Source organism: Periplaneta americana, chromosome 7 (genome assembly GCF_040183065.1).
Source record: "Periplaneta americana isolate PAMFEO1 chromosome 7, P.americana_PAMFEO1_priV1, whole genome shotgun sequence".
In the NCBI taxonomy this organism is placed as follows: domain Eukaryota; kingdom Metazoa; phylum Arthropoda; class Insecta; order Blattodea; family Blattidae; genus Periplaneta; species Periplaneta americana.
In genome coordinates, this window is record NC_091123.1 from 57691403 (window position 1) to 57717301 (window position 25899).

Genomic DNA, 25899 nt, shown 5'->3' on the forward strand with positions numbered 1-25899 from the left:
CTTCGTCTGCCACATATCGTCAAGTGAGGATAATAATAATAATAATAATAATAATAATAATAATAATAATAATAATAATAATAATAATTCTTTATTTATACTGCAGAGTTAAGGCTATAGGGCCTTCTCTTACACTCTACCAGGTCATAAAGTATACAAGCAGTTAAAATTTAACAAAAAGTTAAAAAACAGAATACTAACATATTACAAAAAAAGTAATAATAATAGCATAATAAAATCGACACTAAACAACATGAAAATAATACCATAATAGAAAAAAAAAGAAAGTAAAATACATTGGAATATAGTGAAAGCAACTCATTTAGTACAAATGGTTAATATGGAAAAATGTAAGAAAGAATATATCAAAATGGAATGTAATAAAATAATAATAAAAAAGAAAAGAAATACGAAAATTAAATAAAATTCACGATAAAAAGGCTATGATAATAAATTCATCGACTGATAAAGAGAACAAGAAAGGGAAAGGAAGGAAAAAGAAATATATAGCCTATATTTTTACAAAACTATGGCAGAGAAAAGGGCTTATAACTGAAAGAAATCTAATTCAAAAAGTGCAATTTTAATTTATTTTTGAAACTAGATAATGTCTGACAGTCTCTGACATGTTGTGGTAGAGAGTTCCAGAGATGAGCTGCAGAAACCGTGAAAGATGAAGAGTAGAAGGATGTTCTGTGTTTAGGAATGGAGAGTGTGATATGGTGTTGCGAGCGAGTATCTATTTCGTGATACAAGGACAAATGTTGAAAATGAGAAGCTAGATAGCTAGAGTTAGAGGTTTGAAGAATATTGAAGAGTAAAGTGAGAGAGTGAATAGTTCTTCGCTCTTTGAGGCGGACCCAGGACAGCATATTTAGTGAAGGTGTGATACGGTCAGATCTACAGACGTTGCAAATAAATCGAATGCATGCATTATGAACATGCTGTAGTCTGTCAGTCTCATGTTAAGATCAGTGTACTGCCTGATAATAGAAGTGCCTACATATCAGCCAGAACCTCAGACAGAGGTAAACTAAAATGTAGGTGTACATGAAATACAGTAATGTGTAGGTAATTATTTTTGCTAATTAATGAACCTAACTTTTATATTTTGTTTAGGTAACTTGTATAAGTATTGCCCATTGTATGAATTTATATCTCTTTTAGGGTGTTTTTATATCCTTTTTTGTACCTTTCCTTCATATATTTTTTGACTTGTCTGTACCATTGTATATGATCCATTGGATGAATAAACAATAAGTTGTTACTTACACTTATCATTAACAATAACGATACTTACTTTCTTCAATGTCGCTCTCCTGTTGGCATTCTATGTCTATTTCTTTGTTATTATATTTGACAATCAATTTGTCCTTGTCCCCTCTCTGTCCACTTGCAATTTCAATTGCTGGAAACAAATTAAATTGGAATACTTCAATAACCTAATACATAATGTGCACCGGATAGGTTCATTATCAATTCCTAAAAGATGGCCATCTAGTTCTTTCTACAGGAATTTACTGAGCTTCGTTTCAAAAAGAAGTTTATCACCCTTGCATTCATTCATTCATTCATTCATTTATTTTATTCCATAGATCTTACATGAGCAATGAAGCTTTAAGATGTGGAACATGTCAACATTTTACAATATTACAATTACAATTTATACAAATTTTTATAGTTTTACAATTTAGTAATTTTCTACAATTTTTACAATGTTGTACAATTTTTTTTTTTTTTTACATTTTGGCGAGATGTAGTGAGATGAAATGAGGTCCGAGGATTCGCCAAAATATTACCCGGCATTTGCAAATCCATCACTCTGGGCAAAATTTTAATCGACCAACTTCAGAGCAGAATGGTGGATGTAGAGCCTATTACAAATAGACGCAACTTCAAGTATGTATTCAGTTTGCTTATCTGTCACCCATCTCTAAAAATATATTAACTGACACATTTATGCATAATTTTAAACTACCACTATATAATTTTAATAAATGTTATGTTCATTTTGATTACACACTTAACACTTTATATCGGCTAGGAATGTAATTAATATCCACTCTCATATGTTAATATAAATCAAGTTGTGATTTAGTTCTGATTATGGCTAGACTAGATGGCAGTTCGGAAGGCAGTCGGCTCCTACATGCGCCGTAGCATTTCTGGTATGTGACGTCACAAGCTTGCACAATAGAACCAATCAGAATCAGTCTATAACAAATACTTCCAGAATTCGTTTGTTCACGTGTGAGTGTTTCAGTATATTGAATAAGTAAAACTAACATTTACTGTGTGTGAGTAAGATAAATAAATAGAAGAAGAGACTGTGAAAAGACAAGTATTGCACAGGCAGGCGCGGAAAATAGTGTTTAAGGTGTATAATTATTTTTAAAACGTTGATGAGCAGAACGCTGCCGGCCATTTTGATACTGACTGCAACGTTGCCAACATACAGGAAACGCATGCAGAAGCATGTGGTGTGGGATTGAGAACCATGCAAAGAATATTGTTAGTGAAGGAAACAGGGTTTGTTTGGTGTCATGCTTACAGTAATCAATGGTTAAGGTCATTATTATCTTTTGATAAGTTAAATTCTCTACTGTGCTATTTGTATTACACGTACGTGTGAAGTACGATGTTGCAATGTTGTACGTTGCCTTGCTCTCTCTATCTGTCTCTCTCGACGCAAACGCTAGCAGACTACCGCCTTCCCAATTGCTGTCGACTTTAACAAGCTGGAACTAAATTTAAAAGGCATATTGAGAACCAGTAAGCTAGTACCAGTATATTAAATGAGGGTAAACAGGGTCCGTCTACGCTTATCTTTGGAACAATTAACATAAGTTATTTGACACATTTTATTTAAGTTTAACTTTTTCGGCTTGACAGAGCCATCTTCAGAAACTATGCCCTTGAATACGTGAATACATATATATTAGTTAGTGCGTGTGTAATCTGACATAATAAAAGCACTGACCAAGTTGTAAACTTCTGTTACAAATACAATCTGGTAATTATGATTAAAATTAAAATTATAACATCAATAAAATGCTTATATAAGCTGTTGCATCAATAAAATGTTTGAAGTTCGGGTTACAACTTGTTGAACCATCTGTGGCAAGGGATGGAAAACAACACGATTCCAGTGTGGTGTCTTGAATGGAGATGAACTCAAGACATGTGTTTTACAATGATGGTTCCGATGTCTTTAGTGCCTTTGGTGACTGTACCCCAAAGAATAGATCCCCCCCTTTTAATCTCATGATGGATGTAGTTCTGACTTATAAAATATTGTATTGAAACAGTGAAGATGTTTCTAGAAGCATAATACATTATTTTCAAAGAATTAATACCGTATGTTCGAATATTGAGAACAAAATCAAATATATTGTCGGGCCATTTGGTGGCATTGAAAGCGCACGCGCGCACACACACGCACACGCACACGCACACGCACGCGCACACGCACACACACACACACACAGTCCAATTCGACGAAAGGAAGGATAAGCAAAGCCTTTTTTCCCCTCAGTCAAGAGGAGGTTGAGCCAAAAGGTACCCATTTCCCCGGAATTCAGAGCAATGACAACAGGACACGGGAAGCTGAGGGCATATCTCCACAGATTTAGAATAATAGTGTCTCCCATATGCCCATGCAGACAGCAGGAACAAACAGTCAATCACGTAATATTTGATTGTAGCATAGTGACCAGACAAAGGAACGACGTCATAAGAAAAATCCAAGAAGCAGGAGGCAAGTGGCCTACAACGTACGAAGCACTGGCCTCCAACTACCTCCAAATATTTTCGACCTTCGTCCGCAGTATAGACTTCACAATTCTGTGAAACATCAAACTTGACAGTGAAATTACAAAACTTGTAAATAGGATAGTGAAAGTGAAGTCTTGATAATTTTTTATTATAATTTAGTGTGTTTCTATTCTTATGTGGGGTTTGGTAATTTGTAATTATATTTTAAGATGATTATATTCTATTGTATGTGTAATTTGTAAAACTGATACTGTGGAACTATGTCCATGTCCTTAATGTCTTTTGATGTATCTGTGTAACTTACTGGTATATTATCTTTATCCTTTTGTGTGTTTATTGCTTATTGAATTGAAATCTGTAACTAGGAAAATGTGGGAGTGATATATACTTTAATTATTGTTGCTAATGTAATTTAAAATTGTAACTAGGGAAACATAGGGTCTTATAATCTTGAATTAATAATGCTAATGTAATTTGTAAGTTTGTAAGTAGGAAGGTGTAAGGAGTCAGAATTTGGAATGGTATTTAACTATAATTTTATTCTCATCGTATATCTTATCACACATATATTTATTGATTACGCAACTGGTAAATTTGCAATCTTAAAAATGTAATTATCTAGAAATGTCAAAACATGTAATATTACAACCTATGTAAAGGGGCATGTTGAAATATATACTGTAAAAAAAACACGCACGTACGCGCGCGCACGCGCACACGCACACGCACACACTATCTGAATTATATCTAAAACAACTATTATATTTCTCATTATAAATTATAGCTATCCTTTTTGCTTACCGAAATCTGCTCTGCTGTAAAAGGTGGGACAATGAAAACCTCCTTCTTCCAAGTTCCTTATCAAACTGTCGTTTGGTCCATTGTAAATACATTGTCCTTCTGATAAAACGTAGACATCATCAAACATCTCGAAAAGCTGTGAACTTGGCTGATGGATAGTGCACACTACTGTTCTCCCTTCTTGAGCCAGAGATTTCAGATGTGAGGTAATTTGTAGAGCTGATACACAATCCAGGCCACTGTAAATTTAGTCAAGTCCAAACAGAAAGTTTAATAACAATATTTTAGAGTGAAACTAAAACTCATTACAAAGAAAAGAAGAAAACAATGCATTTAATGTTGAAAAAAATATATAAACCATGAAGTGCCTTAATTTTTTTCAAATTTGCTTCAAATAGGCCTATATTATTTGTAGAAATCTTTTCCGAAGTGACTTTGAAGTGAATAGAAATGAGAAAAGTGTTGACTTGACTTAATTAAAGCAGATATTGTATAGTATTGATTTCAATCAATTTTTCTGATATATCTTTGTAAGGTTTTTCTCAGTAATCTTAAATTAAAGAACTTGTCAGAGAAGGTATTTGTTGTTTAAACTGACTTGAGGAGAAATGTAAATAGGCTATGAAACATAAAATATGTTTATTAAAAACTGATTACATAGATCTATATGTTAATATTAATTCACTTTAATTTAATCATTTACATTATTATAACATCGATCCACAGGCTATGTAACGGAAAAGCAGGCCTACAGTATTTATTGAGTCATTCACCCACAGATGAGTACAATATAAATAATTATTCTACCTACCTACTATTTAGTATTGCATATCTAAACACAGATGTGTTCTAGGTATCCAATATTATCTTATGTGTTACAAAAAATATAAGAACCACGCCTTGATTCAAAATATTTACTGTCTAGTGCGCGAAAGAAAGAAGTTCAGTCCAGGGTATATGAACGTGAAGAGGCGCAGAAATTTTCATAAAACGGAGGATTTTTCAATAGTAGGTTTTCAGCTAGAAAAATTAGTCTGAAGTGAACAAAAATTTTGCTGCAGTTTGACAGTGGTTTCAACAATATAAATAATTTATAAGAAAAGCATTTCCTTTTATCAGTTTTATATTTAAAAACAATTGCATGAGTGTATGGGAAAAATGTAGAGAGCAAGCGTAATTTAGGTGCCTACAAGCAGAGAACTTCATCATGAACTGTTGACTCGCAATTTGCTCTCTGCACCAAGCGAAGCTAGTATGAACGATGTACGGTACACTTAACTTATAATCAAAGTAACCAAACTCAGGACTCTACTTACAAGGTTTAAACCTGTCTTCGGAGAGTTGACTAAACAAACAATGAAATCTACTCAATAAGCTTACGATACTTAACTATGTAAAATATAGGTACCAGTATATAAATTGTTTTTATTTTAGATTGTTGTTTGTTGTTTAGTCAACTGTCCGAAGACAGGTTTGAACCTTATAAGTAACACCAATAAGGCATAACTCATGAGGCAACTAGGCCAGGAGATAATGGGGTAAGCTGGCCAGTTCCTTTTCCCTATTTTAGATTGTGGAAACATATTTGATGCTATTTGTTAAGCAAACTTCTGTCACTTTTATTCACTAACTTACCTTGTAGGTTCATCAAAGAACATAATTGGTGGATTTGTGAGTAGCTCCAAACCAATGGACAGTCTCTTCTTCTCTCCTCCAGATAATTTTTGAACAAGGGTATCCACTGTTTTCTGTAGCCCAAGAATTTCAACTATCTCATTGATCTAAAATAGGAACAAAAACTAAAAATTTAGTTTACTACGAATTTGTAGGCCTATTATTGTAGGCGGAAATTCAGTATATGAATGATTAAATATTTCTTAAATTATTTGTGAACCACCAATCTATACTTACGCCTGAGGTTTCACATAGAAAATTCATAATTTCTTACATTAAGATTTGTATGCTAGACATAGAAAGTCAACAGATATCTAGGCTACTTGATAATTCTCTTGTTCTCTACTCTTGATATTACACATCCCAAAAATCTAGGTCGTGTCTCATATACGAACAAAGAAATTCATGATTCTAAAATTGAAGTGTCTTCTAATAAAGAAGTGAGTCTACAGAGTGAGATGGGGCAGCCTGTGGAAAACGTTTTACGGTATATTCTACAAATGAGGTTATTGTATCGCAAGCAAACCAGGTGACTCTTTATAGTGATGTTATTAAAAAATGTGTATCTGTTCTTTCGGCCAGTAGGCCCTAATAGTAGAAATAAAGAGACAAGTGTGAATAATGATTGGAAGACTTATAAGAAGAATCGTTCTTGTGTTCGACAACAAATCATAGGCAATAATAAACTTAGTGATCTTAAATTACTACTTAAATTGTTTGATATTAATATGATGTACAGAAGTACATATGATATTTTCGTGCAGGAATTCTGCGTTATCATATGATGAAGGATGGGTGGAGTGTAGAAAAATTCTCTCGAGCACCAGGACTCGAACCCAGGTTTTCAGCTCTATATGCTGACGTTTTATCCATTAAGCCACACGGATTCCAGTTCCGATGCTGGATTGAATCCTCTCAGTTTCCCTTTGGTGACCAACCCTCATACACTGTGTCACAGATGTGTAACAGTGGCACAATGTCCAACACACTATGTGCAGAGGTGCACTCATTACGAGTGACTAAGTGGCCGGGATCCGCCGTCTTTAATCACTAAGTGATTATTTACACTTATCATATTAATGTGATATACCGAAGTACAGAATTTATATACCGTATGCTGGCAAATATTTTCAATTCCACTCTTCCACTCTTTATTATTTTAAGTAGGCTTTATCTGTATTTTTTAAAACAAACTATCTAATTCCATGATTAAAGGAAACAGTCTAATTAACAAACCAACAAGGGAATTCTGCCGTAATAAAAGCATTAGTTATTAGTTATTAACTGTTATTAATGGAGAAAATTTCGCTCCAGCGCCAAGGATTGAACCTCGGTCTCCCAGTTCTACGCACTGGGCACTCTAACCTTTGAACTACCCCGAAGTTTAACCCACTGTGCTGGATCGAATCTTTCTCCTTTGGTTCTTTTTCCTTAGTGGCCAACATAGATTAGTTAAGTTATTAAAATGAACTTACAATTATTTTCTTTTGTTCCTTTGACATATTAGAATCCGATTTCAAATCTGCTGCAAACATCAATGTCTCCTTTGTGGTTAATAATGCCAGCATACAAATATCCTGCTTTATGTAACATGAAAGCTTCCTGAATTTTGAAACATCACGCTCCTTTCCATTTACTTTAACAGAACCAGATACACCATGTATCCTGAAACACATAGAGTAATAATTGTTACTTCATATATCACTAACTACAATACTATACAGTTAAATAACATAAAGTGAAACAAAATTAATTATTATAATATGCACAATAATGTAATGAAATTAACTAGTACTGCGCCCATGATTAACTACCATGGGAGAAAATATTATATCCATGGAGAAAAAAAAACAATTTGAACGAAATTTACTTTTAATATGTGCCGCATCACCTACATTTCAACTAATTCCTCAATGATTCATGGTATAAGAGTGAGATGAAAATTTAATATTACAATAATTGTAATATTAAATTATCGTAAAGAAATGTGTAAATAGTAACTATTTATTGATTTGTAATGTTTAGAAATAATTACGTTCTTCTCTATATGAATGGAGTTTAAGGGCCACAAGTCCAGAGCTCAAATTTTCTAGCGCATTCAATAACCAATAAATTATAATCTCTGAATATATGTCTAGCATTAATACAAAGTTTTACCCTCAAAAATAGACATGCCATCAACACTGAGGTGCAGTCTCTGATACCGCTATTGTATTAGTATTGTTGTCAGCACAAGAACTTTTGTAGTGTTCTTTTACATCCCTTCGCTTAATTTAAAAAGCAGAGATGTCATACTATACTGCAATAATTATTTTATTTATAAAATTATAAATGCTCAATGTCGTGACAACTACTGCTTGGAAATACACGAGTATACATCTGCCCTGCTAATGCTAAGTGCCGTATGTACAAAAAGCAAAGTATCGAGAAAAATGAGTTTAAAGTTTTCTGTACAGCCCCTTTCGATTTTTACGTATGATTACATAATTTATGTGGTTTCCAGCTATATACGACATTACAAAATTACTGAAACAAACAAAAATTATATTAATTCAGCCATTTAATAGAAACTGCAGATACTGCTCTTTAACACAGCATGACTTAATATATAAATATCTGCCTTAACTACAAAATGCCATATGTTGCCGCCCTGCTAAGGAGAAGTGCGGTATCTGCATAAAATTAAGAAATGAAAGAATAGGCATCCAGAACCATAAGGGCCCAAAGTATACGGAATCGAAAAATTCACATTAGTTTATGATATTCAAACTATTATTCAGATTTCTAATGTGTTAGGTTTTGATTTGTTCATGGTACAATCTTATACATCCCACAATATCTATTAAAATATATCAGAACATGCATATATGCTAAAATATACAAATTCACCATAGTGTGCTTTAGGTCCTTATGATTCTAGGCGTCTCTTATGTTGAAGTTCTGAAGTTGACGATTCTCTATTTTAATTAATAAAGCTACATAAATAATATGCAATAGCAAATGCAGAAACCCATTAGTAACAAAAATTGAATACATATGATAAATCCTTTCTAATTATTTCACAACATGACATTATGAGTGACAAAAAATCACAATTTATGTAAGTCATGAACAAAATTATAGTATTAACAATGTAATATTATTATTAATAATAATCAATCTTTAAACATATGTATGCACAAAATATTTACTGCAGGCCCTATTAGTAAATCTCGCCAGAATTTAAGTCTGTTTTCTGGAATGCCTTCTTTCAAGGTGTTCTCACTTCTATCTCTCTTCTCAAGATCAAATCCACATGGCTTATTCAGATGTTCAGGAATTGCATGCCATATCCTTTCTGTGTTATCTTTTGCAGGAAATCTAAAGTTTTGTAACTTTCAGTTTCATTATATGTTGTATTGTACTCCAATACATAGTTACCTCTCACTGATTTCACATGAACGATTTCCTTGAGGTAAGGTAGTTAGTTTGCGGTTTTTTCTGATGGGCAGTGGAATCTTTCCTTTGTGGAAGTTTGTGTGATCTATCTTTATTAGTTCCATTTTTCCATTATTTTCATCTTGACAAGCGTCTACAAAATCGTCAAAGTCGTATGTTCTTTTCTACTTTTTGAGAGACATTTTGACCTTGGTGTTGAATACTGTAAGCAGAATAAATGTGTATCCTGGTTCAAAATAGAAATGGTTGATTTCTTGGGAAGCTATTTCCTTGGAATTCACCATGAAGATCAAGAAAGAATACAGACACCAGTTCTTGTTCTGGCTTGAACAATTATCTACCCAAATTACCATATTTTGACATCTCTGTGTCTTTCAGGAACATGTAAAACGTACCTATAATACTTTCCTTATTTCGTCCTGTAATAGCTTCATTCCAAACAAATGCAAAAGGTTTCAATTTAGATTTCTTTGCCACTGAAGCGAATGTTTCATGATAAGCTAGAATTCGTAAGTTGACTTGCAACACTTGAATTAACATTTTCATTTTCTATCATGTTGGATAAAAAACATTTTTCCAAAGCTAATTTCATTAATTCTTTGGATCTAGAAGAAGTAGACATAATTATAATTGTTTTTAACACAGACTGCTGTTTAATATAACACTGACAGGTGCATACTGAAGCAGAAAGCGGCATGTGGATAAAAAGAGTGTGACAATGCTAAGAAAGTCCGCGGTATATGCTTGGTACTAAGCAACAATGCAGTATCTGCAACTCACATACCGCACTTTTGCGTAGCATGAGAGACATACTGCAGTCTTGCTTAGTTTATCTAGCGATTTTGTGCAGACACGGCAAAATAAAAAGCTTATATTTAATTTGTCATTGGAGATACCGCATTTTTACCTAGTCCAATGAATTTCTGACAGTACAAAACCCTATAAAGTGCGAAAATCCCATTTTTCAATTTTCCTGCAGATACGGCACTTTTGCTTAGCAGGGCAGGCATATAGTAGACATGTCTATCAAAACTCAGTACCGGTATGTATTAATATTTAGTTTTCAATGAAATTTGCGGAATAATATATATTTAATGATTAAATGAAATAATAACTGAAATAATATACTGTAGGTATATTTAAAGCAAAAATATTTATTTGTCTAATGGCTAGTACATGATATTTACTATCATTGACTGAGGGAAAAACAAGAAAGTGGTGAAAAAAAAACTACGGATTAAGTAATTAAAAACATTCGGGCTCTGGCTTCCCAGTAGCAGTCGACTTTCTTGGAGGATTAAAGGAAAAATATAGGCCTAAATATTATAAACGCTACCTATTTTATATACAGTACACTTTCAATAGGCCACTCTCAAAAACGAAATCTTGATCACTTGCAGAGTCAACCTCACTATACTCATTCTCCGTCCACTCAAGCACTGTCTCGACAAAGTTTTCATCACTAACACTAACTTTTTGCGAAGAGCCTTGCGTAGAATCCATTGCGAGAACGGAGAAAAACAGTCCAGGTACACAGACGTGCTGTCTACGAGACCACTAGCCTTATTAAGAATTAGCCACGAAATCCCGTGAAGGACAGGGCCTCCTGACTATGCAGGGTGACTTGTCAAGCAGTTCCCGGTTAGCCACTCCGGGAATGATGGTCACTTTTGTTTTAAGATGTGGAACGAGTCAAAATTTTAAAATGTTACAATTACAATTTTTACAAAATTTTACAATATTTTGCAATTTAGTAATTTTCTACAATTTTTTACAATTTTCTGCAATTTTTTACAATATTTTACAATTGAAGGGTCCACTGTTCACTAGCCACTGCTTGGGTTGCAAGTCACTTTGTGATGAGCTTCCATTGTTGTCGGTCTTTCGCTGTTCTTGACCATAGATGGCCGAATTTTTATCTAAGCTCGACCGCCCACCTTGTCCTCTGTCATCCTGCCTAAGGTTTTTCCGTGGTTTTTCTAAGGCGCTAAGACAAATGTCGGGATGAGCCCTAAAAGAAATGGGCCACGGACCTGCTTTCATATCCCCATGAATCTCCCTAATTACTCTAAATTAATTAATAATTACATCTCTCCCCTCTCTTCGTAATTGAGTCACCATAAAGCCAAATGGCTAGTCTCTAAATTGAGACGATTCAACAAGGCTCATGACAACAATCACCTCCTACATAATAGCCAAATTGGCTAGTCTCTTATATATGAGACAACTCATCCTACCTAAGGTATTCCGTGGTTTTCCTAAGGCGTAAGACAAATGTCGGGATGAGCCCTATAAGAAATGGGCCACGGACCTATATGCCCTTCCCCATATATATGCCCTAGTTCAGAACCTATAAATTGTCTATTAAATGTACGAGGTCAACCAATTAGTCGCAATTTGAAAGGACAGGGACCTCCCAAATTGCAGATTTAGATTTCACGGCGCTTCTTCCGACGGCCTTCACATGCCTTGTCATCGAACAACAGATGACAGCGTCTTGCCATCCTAACGGCAAACACCAGCCATCTCCTCCTCGCCCCGTTCCGTGATCACTTGATCAAATCTCCGTCCCCCTCGCGTATGTGGTACCTAAGAGGTTACGTCCAATTTCGGCTTCCCCTTCAAAATTTTCTAGAGCTCCTTCAGTGGAGCAGCGTAACCCGGAGTGAGACTAGTGGCCAACAGGCTTGGAGCTCACATATTTAGTTTTGTACAGCCCCCAACCCCTTGCAAGGACGCGTTTTGCGTACCTTTTAAATTTGTCCTCCCAATTCTCTTTCGATTTTTCGATTTTTCTTGTCCTCTGTCCTCCAATGTTGCGTTTGCCAATCCTTGGGTCCCATGTCGTAAGGATGTGTGTCCATCGGTTCGTATTGAGTCGCATCATGTGTCCTGCCCATTTCTTCTTCAGCTTGTCGGCCGTTTCTGCTGCGTCTTTGAGATGTGTTTAGCTCCTACTATATGTAATATCTCCAATATTACACGAAATAATAAGCGAACTGCGCAATCGGCTTCCCACCAGAAAGTATACAAGCGTTCACATTCGTAGTGATGGGAATGGTTCATTTCCACACTAAAAATTTTGGGACGGTCTCAGAGACCGCACCTCTGTGTTTGAGGGTTAAATACATACTTTTATTGTACCTACATCTATTCCTCTTTAGGTCGTAAAATATAAACTATTAATTTATAAATAATAGGCTAAAGTATGCTATAAAAATAAAGTAAAATGATCTAAGTAAATAAATAAATAGCCGCTAAAGTACGAAAAAAGACGAACAGAAGGAAGAGTAAGAAGAAGAAGAAGAAGAAGAAGAAAGACATAAAAGATAGATATACCTTATTTACAGTTAACTTAATTCACTTACTTAAACCCCGCCAAGGCATTTAATAAAGTAGTTTTTCCAGCCCCTGATGGCCCAAGGATGGCTGTGAGACGTCCAGAACTGAATTTCCCTTTAACATTTCTCAATATTGGCTTCTGTGTTGATGACTTTACTAGAGAGAAGAAAAATAGACACACTATAAGCAGCATTACATTATAATACCACAGTCTAGTATATACAGTCACGAAGCTCAATACTTAGTAAATATGTATCCATAGATAGTTGCTAACCACTAGAATCGTTAATATCGCCTCATTACAGACAATGCGAAATAGTACCGGCACAGTCTATTGTTCCTAGCACCCTCACAACTCAAGCTTCGTGACTGTATACACGAGACTGTGATAATACCATAGTAATCAATAATTTTTCTAGAGAAATTAACAAAATCTATATCTATACTAATAATAAATCTGTAGCCGAAATTTTTCTGGTAATTTTTTATTTTCCAAAAATAATTGGTCCTAACATATATAATTAACCACTCTGAAACCGAAAATCGCTTTTTTGAAATTTTTGTTTGTATGTCTGTCTGTCTGTCTGTCTGTATGTTTGTTACCTTTTCACGCGATAATGACTGAACTCATTTCGATGAAAATTGGAATATAAATTAAGTTCGTTATAACTTAGATTTTAGGCTATATGGCATTCAAAATACATTATTTAAAAGGGGGGTTATAAGGGGGCCTGAATTAAATAAATCGAAATATCTCGCTTATTATTGATTTTCGTGAAAAGTGTTACATAACAAAGGTTTTTTTAAAACTGATTTCCGATAAGTTTTATTCTTTACAAAATTTTGATAGGACTGATATTTAATTAGATAAATGAGTTTTAAAATTAAAATAATGCCATCTAAGACGGTGCAATGAAATAACAAATGACTTCGTCTATAAGGGGCCTTGGACAGCAACAATCGAAAGCTATTAAACATAGCCTACAGAGAATGTTTCTATGTTTGTAGAAGTAATATCGGAAGCTAAATTAACCGATTTGTATAATTAATTATTATTTCACCATTGGAAAGTGTAGTTTCTCTAGATGGACATAATGCTATAATGTTATTACAGTAACTTCTGATGTAATATAATATAATATATTATAATATATAATATAATATAATATAATATAATATAATATAATATAATATAATATAATATAATATAATATAATATAATATAATATAATATAATATAATATAATATGTAATATTATATAATATAATTTAAGTTATTTGAAGGATTCAGAACCATAGTGGGCCAAGCGCCATTTACTGAATACGTAGAAAACAAGGGTTAAAATTAAGTTATTACCATAATTCAATGGAAACCTATAACAAGTAAAATAAAATATACACATTAAATCTAAATGATGTCAATCTTCATTAAACTATGGTTGCATGTAATAAAAATTAAGAAACATGTTAAAGGAATTGTCATTGCACCAAATGAGTGTCTCTGGATCAAAATGATCGCATTTTAATTATTTGGATGCAATTTAAATTAAGTAATATATTAAACGATTTATCCTTCTATCAAACACGAATGTTCCCTGGATCAAATGTCCTATTTTAATTATGTAATTACTTTATACAGTACTAGCCGTACCCGTGCGCTCCGCTGCACCCGTTAGAAATAAATATAAAGTAATTACATAATTAAAATAGGACGTTTGATCCAGGGAACATTCGTGTTTGACAGAAGGATAAATCGTTTAATATGTTACTTAATTTAAATTTTATTTAAAATATTAAAATGCGATCATTTTGATCCAGAGACCACTCATTTGGTGCAATGACAATTCCTTTAACATGTTATTAATTGTTATTACCAATTATTCTTGGAAAAGCTAAAATTAACAGAAAAATTTTGGCTACAGATTTATTATTATGTTTATATTATATTATATTATATTATATTATATTATATTATATTATATTATATTATATTATATTATATTATATTATATTATATTACATTATATTATATTATGTAAAAAGTGTGTTGATAACGGATGTACTCGAATTAGAAAGTTTTTAATTGGTTGTGGGAGCTCTTGAATCTCAGGAGGAACAGCTTTTACAACAGCGCAACATAATCTGCTTGGCTCATTACCCAATTTTTTTGCATTGCATTTATTGCATATATATTTTATGTATTTTAACACGATTCAATTGAGCTTAGTTAAAATTTGAATTATAAAATAATGGATTACTAAGCTAACGTACTATTACTGCATACTAAATCAATACATTCTCGTTGTTCGTTAATTCTCTGAGATAAAAATGAATATGTTCATAAATATTATTTTAAGAAATACAGGAAATGAATATACAGAATAACCTATCAAGTTTTCTGTGCATAAGTAGATATTTTAATCTTACCTGTCCTCAATTCACTCACAAGTTACTGTAATAACATTATAGCATTATGTCCATCCAGAGAAACTACACTTTCCAATGATGAAATAATAATTAATTATACAAATCGGTTAATTTAGCTTCCGATATTACTTCATACAAACACAGAAACATTGTCTGTAGGCTATGTTTCATAGCTTTCGATTGTTGTGTTCAAGGCCCCTTATAGACGAAGTCATTTGTTTTTTATTTCAATACACCGCCTTAGATGGCAGTTATTTTAATTTTGAAACTCATTTATCTCATTAAATATCAGTCCTATCAAAATGTTTCAAAGAATAAAACTTATCAGAAATCATTTTTAAAGAAACTTTTGTTATGTAACATTTTTCACAAAAATCAATAATAAGCGAGATATTTCGATTTATTTAATTCAGGCCCCCTTATAAACCCTTTTTAAATAACGTATTTTGAATGCCATATAGCCTAAAATCTAAGTTACAACGAACTTAATTTATATTCCAATTTTCATCGAAATCCGTTCAGCCATTATCGCGTGAAAAGGTAACAAACATACAGACAGACCGACAGACAGACAGACAGACATACAAACAAAAATGTCAAAAAAGCGATTTTCGGTTTCAGGGTGGTTAATTATATATGTCAGGACCAATTATTTTTGGAAAATCGAAAATTACCAGAAAAATTTCGGCTACAGATTTATTATTAGTATAGATTTATTTCTAACAGGTGCAGCGGAGCGCACGGGTACGGCTAGTTTAATTGTATAAGGTTTTAATTCTGTATATTTTTAGTATTTTTATTGATTTTATTTTGATCATCACCTTATTGACAACAATATATTTGAGATATCCAAACAAGGGATCTACTTTATATAACTATGTAAATTCACATTGTTTTAAATTAAATTTTTTTTTTAACATTTTGACAGGACATTTAATGTTGGTATGGATAATATTGTCACCATTTTATTCTAGTCATGGCATTTTCAAATGTAAAACTTGTTTGTAATTGATTTTAGATGATACTTCTATCTTGAAGATGCCCCACTAGGGGCGAAAACGTTAGTATCAAGATAGAATAGGATGTAATACATCAATAGTTTTCTTTCATATGTTTTTCTTTCATATGTTTTTCTTTCATATGTAATTCTTTGCTTAAGCCATATTGACGGAATAAATAATAATCAATCATATGTTGATATATTTTATTGAAATATGTCCGTACGCACAATCTATAAAAATAGTAAAGTGAGATATGTACGACGATTTTATGCTGAAATACGACATTTTTCATAAGTTAGTACGACGGTTTCATTTCTTTTATCTGGCAATCCTGTTTTCACAACAGCATGTGAAATTAATTGCAAATAAACTATTAAGGATTTGGTTCATTACCTGTCGCAAGGTTTAACATAATTATTATTTTATGGAGTTTTTCCAAACCGATTAACACGAGGTGGACTTTGGCTTGGCTTTTCGAGAGATGGATTCGTCCTTACGCTGAGACATACTTTAGCCAATTATATGCCTCACATACTATGCGATGATTGTCCAAGTCGACAGGTGTTCAGGGTGGCATTTATGAAACCGACGCTGACAAGTGGAACATCCTGCCTCAGACCTCACAGAGCCGCCGCTGGCTCTGGACGTTGGTGGAGTGATAATAATTAATTATACAAATCGGTTAATTTAGCTTCCGATATTACTTCATACAAACACAGAAACATTCTCTGTAGGCTATCTTTCATAGCTTTCGATTGTTGCTGTCCAAGGCCCCTTATAGACGAAGTCATTTGTTTTTTAATTCATTACACGGGCTTAGATGGCAGTTATTTTAATTTTAAAACTCATTTATCTCGTTAAATATCAGTCCTATCAAAATGTTTCAAGGAATAAAACTTATCGAAAATTATTTTTAAAGAAACTTTTGTCATGTAACATTTTTCACAAAAATCAATAATAAGCGAGATATTTCGATTTATTTAATTCAGGCCCTCTTATAACCCCCCTTTTAAATAATGTATTTTGAATGCCATATAGCCTAAAATCTAAGTTACAACGAACTTAATTTACATCCCAATTTTCATCGAAATCCGTTCAGGCATTATCGCGTGAAAAGGTAACAAACATACAGACAGACAGACATACGAACAAAAATTTCAAAAAGCGATTTTCGGTTTCAGGGTTGTTAATTATATATGTTAGGACCAATTATTTTCGGAAAATCGAAAATTACCAGAAAAATTTCGGCTACAGATTTATTATAAGTATAGATGTGGAGTCATAAAAGCGTGTATAGCTAATGGAGCGAGTGGAATTCTCGTTAAATGTTCAATGCTCTCGTATAACATCATGCGAGTCTAATTATCATACACGGGTTGTTTTTTTTTGTAGGTTATTTTACGACGCTTTATCAACATCTCAGGTTATTTAGCGTCTGAATGAGATGAAGGTGATAATGCCGGTGAAATGAGTCCGGAGTCCAGCACCGAAAGTTACCCAGCATTTGCTCATATTGGGTTGAGGGAAAACCCCGGAAAAAACCTCAACCAGGTAACTTGTCCCGACCGGGAATCGAACCCGGACCACCTGGTTTCGCGGCCAGACGCGCTGACCGTTACTCCACAGATGTGGACTACACGGGTGTTGAACATAAGGGATGTGTTTTTTTGCCCGTAATCAGTCTAATGGAATAAACTGCAATCCGATGCCAAGTTGTTTGTATTCATTTTTATAGAGCAATAGAACCGTATGTAGTTGTGAGCTTGGATGTTTACTTGCAACTGTCTTCTTCTTCTTCTTCTTCTTCTTCTTCTTCTTCTTCTTCTTTACTCTTTCTTCTTGGTCGTCTTCTTAATGTTTTAGCGGCTACTTGTGTGCATTTTTTAAATTTACTTAGATCACTTTATTTTTATAGCATACTTTATTATTTATAATTTAATAGTTAATAGTTAATATTTTATGGCCTAAAGAGGATAGCCAATATTTTCAAAACGAGGGATCATTGGCCACCCATACCAGGTATGACTTCAAACAGTACGTCTTGTACTTTCATCTCACACAATCTTATTCCATTCGGTGATATACAGAGCGTGTCCTTTCCTTGTAAGTACTCCAAAACAGTCGTCGGGAGTTTCTGCTGGAGAATTTTATCTCATTATGCCAATTTTTTTTTCTGCATTCAAAATAAGCTGGCTGGCTGGCTTCAAAGGGCCTGATTCGAAACAAATACATGCAGTTAGGTTTACATTGGCTCTTATATGCCCTATATGCGATTATTATTCCAATCCGACAGGTTTTCGAGTCGCATTAGTGAATCTGATGCTGACAGCCAACTTCCTTCCCCAGACGAGTATCTGGGAACGGGGTCCCAAGTCCTGAAGACCTATGTACATCGATATCGGAAACCTGTACTGACCTCATGACCAGTGTTGCCACGACCTACTCACGAAAATCAGGAGAAAATCATCGAAAAAAACAGGAGATTACAGTAGATTAATTAAACATGAATTTTCTCTTTGTATTATAATATTAATTACAAAACAGTGTACTGTAAGAAAGATGATACTGTTGTATTACAATATAGCACATTCGTAACCAATGAAATTGAACAATTTTGCTAAATATAATTATTGTCATCTCTACTCAGCATATGTAACTAAGTCATGAATTTTGTTTTTACACAGTAATGTCTTATTGACAATGTTTCGCATTAATCTATTAAACAGGAATTTTTCGTGTATTCACAAAATATTTTCGATACAACAAGATTTATTTTAAAGGTATTTAAATACAGTATTGCACTAGCTGCGACTCTTTCTTGCTTTTACATAACTATCCTTTAAACTGTTCATCATTTTCCCACTCTGATTTATAAAATTCTAGGAGTATTTACTTTTATTTCTTGCTGGGACACTTTCACTCATTTTAAAAGATCGCTGTGCAATATATGTAACACAAAAATGCCATTACCTACACTTCACTCTCTCACTGTTACACGTGCACACAATCAGAAACAAACTTCACTACTGAATAAGTTTCGTTCTTCCTCTGTTCCCCAGGTCCCCAAAACAATAATGAAATAACTTAATTCTGTCGTCGATTTGTAAAAGGGGACATGTCCAAAATAACGAAGGGTTGGAAAATCGCAAAAAAAAAAAAAAATCATAACAGATTTAAAATATTAAAATGTTCATGGATCCTGAATGTTTGTATGTATCCATAGTGATCTAATTAGAAAAAAAATATACGAACATTTTAATTTAACTTATAGTTTTTGCGATTTTCCAACACTTTATTTTCGACTTGTCCCCTTTTGCAAATCGACGACTGTTATCACATGCTTACGTTGCATGACTTGTGTATAAGATGCAAAAATAAGACATGGTGACAATATATGTGTGTACTAAAGTAATGAGTTGAAAATCAGGGCATAAAACTAGATGACTGCAGCATGCCAAAAAGGCAGGAGAAATTCGGACTTTTGACAAAAAAATCAGTAGAGTAGTAGAGTCAATGAAAAAGCAGGAAATCTGCTAAATCAGTAGGTATGGTAACACTGCCCCAGCCTATTTTTAACTACTGCAGATGATAGATGAGATGAGGGAGAGGTGGAGTGTGTTGGTGGAATGAAAGAGGGAAACGGGAGTAGCCGAGAAAAACTCTCCGCAACGGCTTTGTTCATCACAAATTCCATACAATTGTTTGGAAATAGAACCCGGGACGTTTGAATGGAAGATCAGCGGTGCTATAGGTATCCTACAAACAAAACTCAGCTCGAATTCCTCGCGGCGCGCATGCTATACCCCTCTTAGGCTAAGGCCACACAGAAAGCATTTTGAAGCAGCAAGCAGTAACTAGCAGTCCTGAGCAGTTGAGCGAGTAGAATCACATCAATGTTTGGAGATGGGCATGGCCAGACAAAGAGCAGAACCGGCTCTACTGCTCACAAGCTTACTGCCCTACGCCGCTGAAAGTCAGATCAGTTTGATTTTTGCAGCTCACTTGTAAGCGTGTTGTCTCAAGTTCGTCATGTCTTTCGACACAGAGGAACTGATTTCATCGGTTTTTAAAAGAGCGGTATTATGGAACGTATCTCACAAATATTTTAAAGATAGGAAAGTTACTTCGGAAGCATGGAAAGAAGTCTGCAGGGAACTAACGACAAATGAAGGTAAGTTACAGTTAAATGAATATATTTTAATTGATTTAACATTAATGTAATAGAATTAAACGAAACAGTAAACTATTATTACAGACAAAATGAAATTCCAGTAACAATTAAACCAAAAATAAGTGGAACTATAATAATAAAAATGACAAATACTTGATAACTAAATCGAGGTTATAGACCGACTATTAAACAAAGTAAAGTAATTAAACACCAAACATGAAATTATTTGTGGTTACGTGTTTTTATGTTGCATTGTCCAATACATTTGCAGGTAATGCATAATCGTTTTGCCAAGGTAGTGCCCCTTTTTTGCTATTAAAATACTCAGTAAACTTGTGCCTGATTGACTTAGCTGTAGTAGAATATGCATTACATGATTTTCTATTCAGTACACTTTGATCAGTATTTTGATGCTCTAGGTTCAAACTGTGACTGTCTATTCCATCGTTAATAATCACATAATTATGCAATACACAGGCAGCTCGTACAATAGCGACATAAGTTTTTGGTGATGTCTCTATAGCTTTCCTTAGAATTTGCCATTTAGCGGTTAAAATTCCAAACGCACATTCTATTTTTTGTCTACATCTTGACAATCTATAGTTGAAAACATGTTTAGAATTGTCCAATGGCTTTCGAGGGAAAGGTATCATTAGATAAGTGAAAAGAGGATAAGCTTCGTCACCGACGAGTACAAAAGGTACTTTAATCAGTGAATTGGGTAACTCAGTTGGTGGTGGAATATTTAAACGATTAGTTTCCAGCAATTCAAATAATTTCGAACTTCTGAAAACACCGCCATCACTTTGTCGCCCTTTACAACCAACATCAACAGCTACAAATTTACAGTCTGCGTCTGCCATCGCTTGTAAAACGATAGAATAGTAATGCTTGTAATTAAAAAAATCGGATCCGCTGTCATTCGGACATTTTATTCTAATATGCTTTCCGTCGATGCTGCCAATGCAATTCGGAAAATTAGTTCTAAGATGCAAGTTATCAGCAATACTTCTCCACATTCTTTCATCAGGGAAAGGAATGCATTCTTCCTTTAGTAAGTCCCATATTGCTTGTGTGGTTGTCTTTGACCATTGAAGCGACGGTAGTTTCGGCCATCCGAAATGCGAAAGCCAGAGAACGAAATGACATCCCAGTAGCAAGAAATCTGTAAAATTAAATTAAAATTAAATACGCACAATAAAAAATAAATATACAAATAAAAATAAATAAAATAACAATAAATAATATTATTTTTCAGGATGCTCATTAATTTTATTATTTTATATTGATATTACTATTTCAATATACAGTAATTTAAGATATCTATATTATGTATTATAATATTTACATGTTTTACAAATATAGCCTACTTAATTATTTTAATATTACTATTTTATATCAATAGTAATTTCATAGGTCTGTTACCCCACTAAAATCCTTTGTGTAGACGTAACTAGAACTCATCCGTTTTATCTCTTTCAGAAATCCTAGTTAAAAAGAAGTGGAAAACATTGAAAGACTATTACAGATCAGAAGTAAACAGACTGGAGAAACCTAAATCAGGTTCTTCCGGTTCCCCCAAAAAGGCTTCTACCTGGCCATATTTCAAGCAGCTGGAATTTATACGAAAAACCTTGGGAAGTAGTAAACGTCTCTGTAGCCTTCAGTCCAGTGAAAATGGAGCACAAACCAGTATAGACGACAAAGTCACAGTGTGAATGAAGACGATCAGGGCGATGAAAGTCAACAATCACAACAACAGCAGCAGCAGGAACGTGTCCAAAACGACTCATCTGCCAGCAATGAAATAGAGTTTTCCGAGAAGTCTTGCAAAACTGGTCAAGGAAAGAGACAATTACGTAAAAGAAGCAATGGCAATGAGTTCAGAGACATGTTCCTTGAAAATGAAAGGAAAAAAATTGCGCTTTTGGAAAGAGTCTCAGAAGAAGATGACATGATGTTTTTACAGAGCTTATTGCCAGACATAAAATCTCTTCCGAGAACAGAAAAATTGCGCTTAAGAATGGATATGCAGAAACTTGTTTATGAGACAGTTCTAAGAAATAATACACCTCTACCGCCATCCAGTTGGGACGGCATCTATGCTTCCTCGACTGCGGTAAGTTCTCCTGTGGCAATGTCTTCCCATCACGAAGAATCTAATGCGTTTATGAATCTGAGTGAGGTGATGCAAAACAATGGACAATTTTAATTTTTTTTTCCATTGGAAACGTTTTCTTGGACTTTAATACTTTTTTTTTCTCATAACCAATTTAATAAGGTTGAGTTGCAAAACAATGGACAATATCAGTTCTTTCCATTGACATTAATATATCTTCAACTTAGGTTTTTTTATAACTGATTTAATGTTTTACTTTTCTTTATGCAAAATTATGTTCCTTTAATCAGTCAATAAAAACTAATAGAGAATATAGTAGAACTAGTGCTGATATTTCACTTACCTCAAAGTAACAACAAGCCTCTCCTCCGCCGTGATGCTTTTTCTGTAATTTAATTCCATTCCCTGCAACCTGGGCTCCAGTATATGCAACAGTTTATCAAATGTCTCTATAGTCATTCGCAGATATTAAAAAAAATCGTTCGCTATAGTTACGTAATTCTTTGTACAAGTTATTATATTCACCGAGTTACTATTTTGGTATGTAATCCTTGATAAGTCCCTTCTCGGACAATATCTCGTCATCATTGAATTATTGTTAATAATATCATAGTTATACCGATTATTAATAATTCTTGATTATATTGATGAAATCATTTCGTAAATTAATTTCATGAGTCCACTGTCTCTGATTATCAACCACACCAAACAATACTGGAGAAACGTCGCTTAGTAATAACAATCTTGCAAACCGTGATAGCACGGGCGGCATGATGCTATCTGTCGAAATGCTGCCACAGTAATGCTTTCTGTCTGGCCTACGTTCCAGCTCATCTCAGTGCTGCTCTCCTTCTTGCAAAAGCTTGTTACTGCTCCAAGCTTAGTCCTGCTTTCTGTGTGGCCTTAGACTTACCCCCCTGCAGTAGGCGTGAGAGCATGCTGAGAACGGGAGCATATGTCATCTGCGCGAGACAGTCACGCCCGCTGGTTTCTGCGCATTGAGTTTTGTTTGATGGATGCCTATAGCACTAAATCAGGGACGCGACATTCCATGTCAAAATGACGTCTGATTTTCAAACCTGTTACTTGTTATTGCTGTGTTATGGTTAATATATAGTTGTTTTTTGTATGGTTTTTGTTCTCACTCCTGCAGGCATTGTAAAGAATGTAGACTGAAAAATTAAGTAGATTATTACGAAATGGTGTAACGTTGAAACCTGTCTGTTCGTTTCGTAATCATCGTGTAAAAAACAAACACTTGTTGCTAAGATGCTAATATATGCAGAACAAAAGTTGTCTACTATAACAGGCCTATAATTCACTGGTCGAAATATATGATAAGGCAAGATTTTGACCAAAGCCTACAGCTATCGACCGAGCACGGTACTGTCGTTATTGCACATCACTCTTGTATTCGGGAGATTCAGGGTTCGATCCCAAAAATTGGCTATTCTGACTTTTTTTTTTCTTTTTTAGTTTCCTAGGCAAATGTTAAGACAGTACCAACTACAGTTACAAAGGGCTACGTCCACTTCTTATCCAATTCTAAAATCCTTAAACACTTAATATGATATCATTGTCATCAGTCCTGCGTTTGGTTACCTTAAGGGGAGGGGGACTGAACTGAAAAATTGGTATATATGGCCTAAAAAGGAGATTTGTAAATTTTTACATTAAACAATTCTATATATTGTTTTCAATCATTTCACAAGTTTCATTTGCATATTCCTCTTCCAACAGATGTTTCTACCGTCACTTTTAAACTCGTGCCCTTATCTATTTATCTGCCACGATGGATTACGTCTATTCCATTTCCAAGGTTTCTCCTCTCTTTATTTAAAAACTAGCCGTACCCGTGCGCTCCGCTGCACCCGTTAGAAATAAATATAAAGTAATTACATAATTAAAATAGGACATTTGATCCAGGAAACATTCGTGTTTTATAGAAGGATAATTAATCGTTTATTATGTTACTTAATTTAAATTGTATTTAAAAAAAATTAAAATGCGATCATTTTGATCCAGAGACCACTCATTTGTTCATAAAAATTATTTTAGGAAATACAGGAAACGAATGCCTATCAAGTTTTCTGTGCATAAGAAGCTATTTTAATCTTACCTGTCCTCGATTCACTCAGAAGTTACTGTAATAACATTATAGCATTATGTCCATCTAGAGAAACTACACTTTCCAATGGTGAATTAATAATTAATTATACAAATCGGTTAATTTAGCTTCCGATATTACTTCATACAAACACAGAAACATTGTCTGTAGGCTATGTTTCATAGCTTTCGATTGTTGCTGTCCAAGGTCCCTTATAGACGAAGTCATTTTTTATTTCATTACACCGCCTTAGATGGCGTTGTTAATGTAATTTTGAAACTCTTTTATCTCATTAAATATCAGTCCTATCAAAATTTTGCAAGGAATAAAACTTATCGGAAATTATTTTTAAAGAACCTTTTGTTATGTAATATTTTTCAAGAAAAATTAATAATAAGGGAGATATTTCGATTTATTTAATTCAAGCCCCCTTATAATCCCCGTTTTAAATAAAATATTTTGAATGCCATATAGCCTAAATTCTAAGTTACAACGAATTTAATTTATATTCCAATTTTCATATAAATCGGTTCAGCATTATCACGTGAAAAGGTAACAAACAGACAGACAGACAGACATACAAACAAAAATTTCAAAAAAGCGATTTTCGGTATCAGGGCGGTTAATTATATATGTTAGGACCAATTATTTTTGGAAAATCGAAAATTACCAGAAAAAATTCGGCTATAGATTTATTATTAGTATAGATTATTGCGGTTTTCCTCAATTTTCTAAGTGACTGTTTGCACATTGAGACAGAGAGTCCGTTTCAGATAGTACACATAACTTACAGTGTGTTTCCGAGGTGGTGTTACAAATGTTCAGGGATGATGGCGAAGGGCACATGTATCAATGTGAGATAAGGAACCCTGGTCCGGAAATGACAGAGTCGAAAGTTACAAGGAAAAATAGTTCTGTGGAAATGAAATAATTTTATTCCTCTGTACACCTTATTCATGTGTATTTATCTGTACATCTTACACATACTGTATTCATCTGACGTTGTTTACGTTGTCTACTTACAGTATTCCATTCAGTGCGCTGT

General features: G+C 33.9%; 1 protein-coding gene across 9 annotated transcripts in view; it reads right to left on the bottom strand.

Moving 5' to 3' along the window:
- LOC138703123 (ATP-binding cassette sub-family G member 1-like) overlaps positions 1-25899 on the bottom strand; it is a 166912-nt gene that overhangs the window by 96703 nt on the left and 44310 nt on the right. For 6 of the 9 annotated variants that reach the window (XM_069830725.1, XM_069830723.1, XM_069830724.1 and 3 more), the window contains exons 2-6: positions 13056-13185; positions 7725-7914; positions 6211-6356; positions 4576-4814; positions 1301-1408 (exon numbers count right to left, since the gene is read on the bottom strand). In XM_069830725.1, coding sequence (XP_069686826.1) covers positions 1301-1408; positions 4576-4814; positions 6211-6356; positions 7725-7914; positions 13056-13185 — 813 coding nt within the window. The remainder of the gene's footprint in view (positions 1-1300; positions 1409-4575; positions 4815-6210; positions 6357-7724; positions 7915-13055; positions 13186-25899) is intronic. The other 3 variants (XM_069830728.1, XM_069830726.1, XM_069830721.1) reach the window with 2 other exon arrangements.